This window comes from Dufourea novaeangliae, unplaced genomic scaffold (genome assembly GCF_001272555.1).
Source record: "Dufourea novaeangliae isolate 0120121106 unplaced genomic scaffold, ASM127255v1 scaffold101, whole genome shotgun sequence".
Lineage (NCBI taxonomy): Eukaryota > Metazoa > Arthropoda > Insecta > Hymenoptera > Halictidae > Dufourea > Dufourea novaeangliae.
Window position 1 is genome coordinate 93,251 of NW_015373989.1, and position 10,846 is coordinate 104,096.

The 10,846-nt window shown below is 37.2% G+C and overlaps 1 protein-coding gene across 1 annotated transcript in view; it reads right to left on the reverse strand.

The window, feature by feature from the left end:
* The window catches only part of LOC107187698 (matrix metalloproteinase-14), a 58,284-nt gene extending 57,891 nt beyond the window's left edge, over positions 1–393 (reverse strand). The window contains exon 1 of the mRNA XM_015575850.1: positions 204–393. Within this exon, the coding sequence (XP_015431336.1) occupies positions 204–332 (129 nt within the window). The 5' untranslated portion in view covers positions 333–393. The remainder of the gene's footprint in view (positions 1–203) is intronic.
* Between the last annotated feature and the right edge of the window lie 10,453 nt (positions 394–10,846).

Consider the following 10,846-nt stretch of genomic DNA (forward strand, 5'->3'; position numbering starts at 1 on the left):
AATCCCCACGTAAATTCCTGATTCACCAAAAACCCGGAAGTACATTTCCTCATTGAGTCATCACAATCTTACACTGGAGTCCTAACCCATTTCAAAGTCCTAACTCATTCCAGAGTATTAAACCCACTCCAAACTCCCAAATACCCTAACAAACCCCATCGATCACCATTCGCACGAGCATACCCTAAATGATCTCTACTCACCATAGCCGCAGTCTGCGAGATCTCCGGCGCCTCATCCTCGCTCCTGACGCACGCGACAGCAAAAAGCACCGCCAGCAGTACACTTCCGGTACACCATTTCCATCTCATAGAACCGTTCCGCCTGGCCATGGTTCTTTCTCCTTTGAAAATTAACTAATTGACAGACCCCAACCAAAAATGATCTGGAATACTTTCTCCGTCTGCTAAGACGTCAGACTTTAATTCCCAACGGCGGGTTCACAAAAAGGGCTACCCAGAACCCGAGACACACTGACACACGTGGCTTCCGGATCACGCTGGATCGCAGGACACCGCGCGCGCGCGTTTGTCCTCTCGATCACTCGAGTCCCCTGTAGGATCGAGACAGGTCTCTCTCCTCTCTCTAGCCTGGTCTCTAGACAATATCGATCCCCTAACCGCCTCGTTTGGTTACGTTCCACGATATCGGGGACCACCGTTTTGCACGGCTGTTCAAGCGACAGCCGCCCTGGCGGTTCCTCGAGGTGAACCTCTTGCCTCGTACTGACCAGGTGGATTCCCACCAGGTGTAAGTCAGTCGGACGGTGGCGGCAGGGTCAGGTCTATCGTTGCCACGACACTATCGATCTCTCGACGTTCTCCACCGCGTGTTGGCTGTTGCTGGCTTCGCCACTGATTGTCTCCTCCTCCACACACGTTTCCGTAAGCTTCTCGTTGGCCACGAGTTTCGTTTGTTTGTTGGTTCTTGGTTGGTTCCTTCGAGCTGGAGTCTCTTCGTTTTGGCCGTGACGCTGATCACGGGCACACGAAGACTACTACGGTCGGACTGGTGACTGTTTTCTTGTTTTTCGACGATGCTGTCTCGCGGTGGCGAAATCCAAACAGAGAGAGAGAGAGAGAGAGAGAGAGAGAGAGGAGCGTGGAAGAGAAGAGACGCGGAGGAAGAAGAAGAACGTGCGTGTACGCGGCCGTACAGGGGACTGGTACCGGTGTCTACCGCCACTCTGAATTACAATCAGTCTGCCACTGACTTTTATTGAGGCCTCCCACCACGCGGACAGCGCGACCGTATCCCCCACACACATCAACGGCCTGGCTGGTATACCCTGTCTGGTACACGCGTCGGGAGACCCTTGGAACTCTGTTATCGGGCTTCGTGGATCGTTAGGCTTTCCCGGTTCTGCTGGAGATTTTGGATCGAGGATAGGGGAGACTCGGTGATGGATGTAGGGGGATATGGTTGTGGATAGATGCACTGGTTTCTTGGTGTTTTGTCAGTGTAACAGGTTTTGAGGGATTTTGCTGTGGATGCTATGATTGACGTAGTTCTGTGGAAGGAATAAAGGATTATGTATCGATGTCAATGTAAGAGAGTTTAGCGGTGTTTAGGTGATAAATGTAGAGGGATAGTGGACAGATACACTGATTTTTAAGTGTTTCGTTAGTATCGAAGTTTTTATGGATTTTGCTGTAGATAATATGATCGATGTGGTTTTGTGAAAATAATAAAGAATTATGTATCGATGTCAATTGATGTTTAGATGATAAAGCTAGAGGGAAATGGACGTGGACAGATGCACTGGTTTCTTGGTGTTTTGTCAGTCTACAAGGTTTTGAGGGATTTTGCTGTGGACACTATGATTGACGTAGTTTTATGGAAGGAATAAAGGATTATGTATCGATGTCAATGTAACAGAGTTTATTGGTGGTTAGGGGATAAAGCTAGAGGAATAGTGGACAGATGCACTGATTTTTAAGTGTTTGGTTAGTTCAGAAGTTTGTATGGATTTTGCTGTAGATAATATGATCGATGTGGTTTAGTGAAAATAATAAAGAATTATGTATCGATGTTAATTTAATAGGGTCAAATGAGAAAGCTAGAGGGAAATAGATGTGGATAGATGCACTGGTTTCTAGGTATCTGGTTAGTGCAGAAGTTTTAATGGAGATTGCTATAGATAATATGATCGATGTGGTTTTTCTGGAAATAGTAAAAAATTATGTGTCGATGTTAATTGAACATAAGTTAATTGGTGTTTAGATGATAAACACAGAGGGTTATGGACGTGGGCAGATGAACTGATTTCTAAATATTTGGTCAGTGTAGCAGTTTTGATGAATTTCGCTGTAGATAATATAATCGACGTGATTTTAATAGAACTAATAAGGTTTTATATTAATGTATTATGTGTCGATATCAATGTAATAGAGTGAATTGGTGTTTAGATGATAAAGCTAGAGGGAAATGGACGTGGACAGATGCACTGATTCTTAAGTATTGGGTCATTGTAAAAAGTTTTACTGGATTTTGTTATAGATAATATTATCGACTTAGTTTTTGTGGAAACAATTATGTTAATATACACTGCTGAAAGGAATTAGAGGATCGTTAAGGTGGGTGGTCCTGACATTCATCAAGTGAACAAAAGAGTGCTAAATTAATATCTTTTCTGTGCAAAATTACAACTATTAACATCTAGTTACATGTGTTTAAAGAACTTTTCAGAGATTATACATTGTATTGCTGAAAGTGAATTGTTGTTTAGAAGAAAAATGAATGCGATTGAGTGTGGTTTATTGTTTAAACTACAATTGAAATTGAGCTTTTGAAAATGAAAGGAATAAACGTTATAAATACCATCGAAACCTTTGTGATTTGTTTACAAGAGTTGTTTGGTTTATCCCACTGTATGGTGATCTGTAAGTTTAGTATAAAAAATTTGTTTATTAGAATAAAAATTTCTGTTGCAAATACATATATTGTAAAAGAATCATTGTGTATTTCAAGCAATTATTATAAGAATATAATTAAAATTATTATTAGTCTACTATTTTACAGCAAAAAGCATCAGATATTCCATATTCACTTAATTGTTTGGACGAGACGGAAATATGGTATAATGGAATGATTGCACTATCGATTTAATGCGTCTATAGCAAACTCATTACACATAGTAAAACGCTTATTAAGGGTTTTATTTGATTTAGGTTGCCCTACACGCTGTGGTTAAATGATAAATGATTCTAATCAAGATAATGATACTGGATTTTAATATTTGCTCAATTTTTCTACCTATAGTGAATCTTTTAAAACCCATCGTTCGAATACACTATCCTACTTACTGTAAGTGTGAAATCGATTAACATTCGAGAGTACATTTTGGATTTGGTTCCATCAGTAATCGAAGTGAACGACACCGTTTTGATTAGCGTACAGGACACCCGTGTAATATTGCGAGTACGTGTTCTGAGTACCATTCGGCGGACGCTAAGGACAGGATATATCCTTGCTGTGATGTGATCTGATTGGAATTGAATAAGGATAATGGCTGTGTTGAATCGATAAAGCTCCGAGATTAAGATCCACGAACGCGGGACGTTGCGTCGCGAAATCTTCAGGCGACTTGTTTCCGTGTTTTACGACCTTGAGTTAACTTTGTGTGAGATGTTTGTGATAGAAGAAAATGGTCTATGTTGTTGGAAACATGTATTTATTGGTACATGTCCAATTGGATTAAACCTCTGGAAGACAGACGACTTTGATTAGGTCCTCATTCGTCATTCCTTCTACTAGTTGTACCAATAAGTAGTTCACTATTTCTTTTCAGGAAACTTGTGATAGTTCAAATTCAAGACATCTTTCTGCTCCCTTCATCTTTATAAATGATAAAGGGCTTCGAAGAACGTAAACATATCGCTATTTTGGACGAAAACCGAAACAACTATAAAAATTGAAATTTAGATTGAATATTTGAAAATTAGAAATTTCTTACTATTTGTATTACCACGAAGAAGATTAAACAGGGTAAAAAAGATTATTGATAAAATTTTGTGAAAACCAGCGATATTTGACTTAAAATTTGATTAAATCTTTAAAAGGCGTTTTCTCTAAACTGATACCTTTTGAGATCCAGTTTTCTTCCAAAGTAGCGATATTACTGAAGTGACCATAGGTTTTCGATTTTCCAGAGAAAAAGAGTAATGAATTTGACTAGGTATAATGGATTACTTATTGATACACGAAATAAATGCATCATGGAATGAACTTTTCTCTAAATTTGCCGTCGTTTTATTCGACCGAATATAAACAGCTATTAACTGAAATTAATTATCAGAAACTATTGAATTGGATAAGGTTTCTGGCAACTCATGTCAAAATCGATCCAGTTGTCCCCAACCAAGGGCTAAACGACCAACGTTGACGGAAAGATTCATTGCGAAGATCGATGAAGCACGTCGCGTACGGAAATTTTTTTGTCGATCGTCCCGACCCGCTGCAAATTAAAAACGAAACAACGGAAAGAAACGGGGACACAACGGGCCTGTAAACAATACAGTTTACGTCAGCGACGCAAACTATTTTCAGAGACGTTCGACTATTTCGGCGTCGCTGGATCATTTATTCATGGCGTCGCGCGGCGGACAGGTATTCGCGGAATGGCTAGATGCGCTCGCAAAACAAACGCGAGTGTTTTTTTCGCGGAGAAGCCACCGTTCTTTGGGATTAATGTCCTTCGATGTTCATCGTTAGTGGTGGTATCTCCGAACAAACAGGTCCAGAGACATGTCTAATCTTTTACGAGCCTTGAGAAGTTTGAAAAGTACAAATAAAGTTTGGCCGTGGTAAGGCGTTCAATCTAAAGGACACGTTCGAATTTTCTTAAATGTTTGGAAAGTTAAAATTGTTTGGACAGTTTGAATACCTCACTACGATCAAACTCTGCTTTTGAAACGTTGAAACTATTTGGAAATTTTTTACGTCTGGTCAACACCAAATTCTGGACTATTCAAACAGAGGATTGCGCTCAAATTTTCTAAACATCTGAAACGTTTGAACTGTTTGGAATGTTTGAACAATATACCACGAATATTCTTTGTTCGTTTGAAATGATTCAACCATTTGGAAAGTTTAAACATCTCGTCACGATTAAACTCTATTTTTGAAACGTGTGGAAATTTTGTACGTCTGGTCATGACTAAACTCTGTTTGGACTATTCAAACAGAGTATCGAGTTCAAAGTTTTCAACCAGTTTAAACGTTTTTAAACTTTATACGAAACCTATAGTTCAGACGTCTCGTCACAGTCAAACTCTGTTTGGACTATTCAAACACAGGATCATGTTCAAACTTTCCAAACATTTGAAACGTTTCAAAAGTTTGAAGGATACCTTTGGTTTGAGTACCTCGCTATGAACAAACTTTGCTCTTCAAACGTTAAAACTCTTAGAAAGTTTGAACGTCTGGTCTCGACCAAACTTTGTTTGGACAGCTCAAACTCCGTCGTTAGAGGTCCAAACACGTTTGAACGGTTAACAAGCCCACCGTCATTAATCATTACCTGTTGATGTTCGATCGAAATGATCGAAACGAATAAAAATCGGGCACTGTCACGATCCACAAAATCGTTCGCCGACAATCATCTGGTCGTTCCGCTCGAAACCGCGCCAATAGGATTTGCAAAGGGGAGAAACGGCGTTTCTTTGGCGCTCGGGAGAAATAAAAGGTAGGTACGTGACAATGGCGCACGAACTGTGCCATTGTGGGACACGGAAATGCCTGTCGCGGAGATAAGTGCGCGATCGATGGGGATAAAACTCGAGATAAACGTGGACAGCCGCGAAGAGGAAGTTCGTTCGTATAATCGTTCGATATTTGAAGCGAATGACGTTGGCAATTGCTTATTAAAGAGCTCGAGCAACGTTGTTAGTTGTTGTCACGAACGAGCTGTGGATTTTTTTGTATGTTTTCCTTTTTCATGAAAGAATTCGGAGGAAAATGAGATCAGGTGGACTCGATGGCTTTAGTAGGTTAATAACATGAGAGAAAAATGTGCTGAACATTATTAGAGTGCTCTGTTGTTTTATGAATGAAACATTTGTGAGCTATAAAGAAGAAAGAATCTATAGTCTGGGTAGAATGTTTAGCAACGTTAATTTCAAAAGAAGCTCTCTTAACCCTTGTGTAGGCCGGGTACTCAGGTACCCAGGTACCCATTTCTAAATTTCCTTTCACAATTTTTTATGTTCTTGTCTAAAACAACACTTGATATATTATGGGAAGGGAAAACTAAGAGTTTCGGAAAAGTATGAAAGTAAAATTACCTATGTTTATCTAAACTGTCACAATTGGAGTATTCCGATTGCTCAATTACCGTGAATATTTTGATTGCCTATACGAGGGTTAATTGGTTGAGGTGTTTGTTAGATTAAAAAGAAAAAAAAACTTTAATATCACTTGTTAGAAATTTTTATTTCGTGTTTTGCACGTTGCCAGATGATACAAGTGATTAAAAAAGGTACTTGCAGAATGAAGGAAATTAGAGAGAGGATTGAAGTTTTTTTAATTTATAAAAAGTCAATTAAAACAATGGAACTCCATGACAGAGAAAACATTGTGGAATACTCCAAAATGCTCGTTAATAATTTTGCACTAAAATTTATAAATAATGCATGTAGGTAAACAGTAAAATTATTAGTGTGTCGATCTTTTAAACGTAACAAATGAACTGGAAGAATAATACGGATTTAGGGATCCAGGAAAATCGATGAATCTTATCCTTTTATCACGCGTCATTGGGGATATTATTTTAATGGCGTTTCCACGTCTGGCTCGTACATCGTTGATTCACTCGCCGGCGAGTGAATCAGACATTTGGTGCATAATTTTATTTTGAAACGTTTCCGGTCGAATAAAACCACGAGTAAGCCGTTTAGGCATTTCTCTCTCACACCTTTCGTAAACGTAAGAAAACGACGCCGCGAAGAATGTTTCATGTTCGTAATATGTCTTTTAAATAAACAACATTAAATAATTAAATTATCGAGGGTTTAAGATACAAACCGAAATTGAACGAAAAATTAAATATTCCTCGACAATACAAGAAAAAAGTGAGAAAGGAAGTTGCAAATAGAATTTAATCCCATACAGGAATTTAAATCTTCTCAGAGCTAAAGCCTTGACCAAATTCTAATAAAATATCATTTAATTTAATCCTCAAACAGCTTCCAATACAACTCTAATCCACCGAAAAATTTTATACGACGAGATTGCCTCTGGCCAATACCAGTTTGTTTAAATGTTAAATATAGTATTCTAGTTTTATACGAAATTTCAATCTGTTTTGTTGCATTTATAGAAGTCTAAAGTTGATCGTGAGTTGCAATTCAATGTATATAATATTAGATGTACCGATTTATTTTATCTTGTTAAATTGAATACTTACAATATTTTCGAGGAAATCAGACGCCTGAGCTGTTTCAATGATCGTTGTCCTTATTCTTTAATGTTCACTGCCATTTTGAACGAAGAAATAGGGTAGAAAAATATTTTACATTTAAACTATGTTACCGATTTATTAAATAAAAATAGTGGATTACGTATTGGTATACCTAATAGATCCTGCAGATCTCGTGAACCGCGAAGCGTTGTTGTAATCCGTCGCGTTGTACACGATGCACAAACGGTTTTGCTTGGTTCCCGCGTAATATCGCGACAAAACATTGCTTCCTCCTGGCAATCGGTGTTTCGAAAACCTGTTTTTTGACCAGTCGTCCGCGGTTCCGTTTATTTTATTCTGATATCCCCGGATAATTCGACGCTCGATCTTCGAACTGTGGAACATTCGTACTGTCTTAAATGTGGATTATTCGTTAATTTTCTCTTGCATTGGTTAAATGGAAAATTGACTGCACATATTTATTCTGTTGGTGAACTATATTTACTGTCTATGGAGCAGAGATACTTGATTAACTTTGGTGTTAAAGGAAAGGTAATGTGGACGTTAGTGAAGTACAGGTATTTATTATTTTTTTCTTTTACTAATATTAATTGGAAACAGTACTTTTTTGTTGAACTACATTTACTAGTCACAGGAAAGTGTACAAATCTCGATTAAGCTACAGAGACGCAAAAGTCGAGTCACATGTGGTTCTTCTTTGGCCTATTAGAAGATTCCATTGTATTTTATTGATACAGTAATTTCAATAGTAATTTTTTTTAGTAAATCAATATAATTCAGTTTCACTTAGCAACCTGAGTTCGTGCATATTTTGATTATTCATGATGACAAGCTCATTCAATGTTTCGCCATTAATTCGACCATCTGATCAACAATATAGAATATTGTTTATAATAATTAGCCTATTAGAGCAACTGATAAAAGGAACCAATTTTAATTTATGCATAATTTTCAGAAAGTATCCTACAAAAATGTAAAATTGCATAAAAATCCGTATTCTAATAATAATAATACATTTATCAATCGACCAAGAACTAAAAATCGATTGTATTTTCATACTTAAAGAAACATCTTGTACATCGCATACTTATTTATTATTACATTTACATCACATCAATAACACGTTAACTTATATTTTTCCAATATAATCGTTCTCACGATTATCTAAAAAAAAAAACTTCGCAGAATTCAGTGCCTCTTAAAAAACGACTAGTAACTTCACGAGTGCAATGACTGATGACGGTCAATGAAACAAAGAACAATGAAATCTCGTTACCAGAATACAAAACAATGGCGATTAACAAATTTCGCGTGAACACCATTGGTACACACAGGGATCGAGGAAGTGGCCACGTTGTGGGCTCGCCAAATCATTTCTGAATCATCCCAGAGCTCCTAAGCCCCGCGAGAATCCCGAAAGAATCCTTTTCGCGATGCCGACGACCGCAGTGTCTCATTCTGAATCGGGATTGGTGCACGGATCCCGAATGCAAATCAGCCTAGTGACTGATGACTAACTACGAAAACCGATTCAGCGTGGCCACGACTCGCCCTCCTTATGATTTGCTTCTTCACGATCATTATTTACACACGATGAGTCGGAAATATGTATGCATAATCGATCTAATGGAAATTAAAATTCCATTCTAATTTAAAGCTTTTTTTTTATTAGTACACTACTGGGTAAAATTATTGCCTCACTTATGCACTAATGAAAAATTGTCGAAATTTAATGTTCCATAACGTTGTTAATATTTATCAATATTTGTTTAATTGGACAAAAAATTAATGATTGTACTTTCTATTTTCTGACCTTTTTGTTCGATTTTATTTAACTGACTGCCCAAGGGGTGGAATCTTCTTTTATAAAGAGGATCGTCAAATTGTAAAATATAGTAATATACATAATTAGACTGCGGATTTTATGCATTTATTGCATCCAGGACTGTGAAATAGAATAAAAGGCAAAACTTTTATCGGATCTAACGACTTTTCTATTTTATTCTGAACCCAATAAGATACTTAAAAGGAAAAATAAATTTCAACATTTGCTTCTGTCTTTATACATCACCTTAGAAAATGTTATTTTCCATAAAAATCCGCTGTCTATACATAATTTATAGTACAATTTAACATAACGTAGTACTGTGGTATTAAAAGTCAATATAAAATCTGCCAAAAAAGCTATTTTAATTTCAGTAATCTTAAAATAAGAAATCTGCAGTCCATTGTTTTGGCAAGTTTGCTGGTTCTAGTCTTAACAAGACTTGATAAAGTTCAATTTGCATAAATATTCGCAGGATGATTGGCCGAGACCTTGTAAAACACAACAGGCATCATTGTCTTCATTTATGAATCATTAATAACTGTTTTAATCAATTTATTGGATGAATATTTTTAGCAAATGAAGAAGTTGTTCCCAACGATTGTGTTGTTTAAAAAATTTACAGAGATAAAAATGAATTCAGTATGCAAGGAGTAAATATAACCAATAATGTATACGTGGATAACTTAATCTCCTGTTCGATGGATAATTTGATTATTCTCAAAATTTCTAACGAAATAACCATAAAAGTAACGGAAATATATGACTTCTGTGTAGAAATTGTTATCGATCAACTACTGAGAACGTGGCCGCAGGATGTTGTTGTAAGCACGCAAAATAAGATTAAACTGTTTGCATCTCGATGTATCTGAACGCGAACGTGATTCTTGTTTTGTTTAGAGAAAATTCTTCCATGGAACAATCACTTTTAGACAGAACTTGTTTTTTAGAAAACCTGAGAAACGTTCGGTCTAAAGTATAAATCCAGGAATGAATTTTCTCAAACGTTCCTTATCGCCAGGATTCACATTTCTGATGACCAATTCGTGAAGACAAATAAAGGCTTCCGAGGACGAAAGTGTTATTATGTAAACATTCAGTTTATAGTAAACTGAGTTTAACAATTATTCTTCAACACACGCCCTTTGTTCTCTTTGTACTTTTTAAGTCTGCGATAGTATAAAGTGAAATAAGTTATTATATGAAATAACACCAGATACTACCTCTATTCCCTAAAAAATTTCAATTTCCATAAAAATGTTACATTATCCCTTTGTTCTCCGAAAATGTTTCTGAAATGTCCTTCGAATATTATATAAATGTTAATATCTTGCAGTAAGGGTTGGTTCAACAAATCATAATTAACTCACCTGTAGATCTACCGTTTTTATTCCACGAACAAAGTTCCAACTAAATCAGAATTCAGTTCTCCGCTCGTTCCAGTCAGTCCAGTCTCCGAAATAATCTCGCATTTCCCCGAAACACGGGACCCACACTAGTCGTACGCGAAACTACGAGTAGGTACGTCCACGTGACTGGAATCTGAACGGTGAACGCGGATTCGAGGCACGTGATCGAGAACGCGCCGCTGCAGAGGTGAC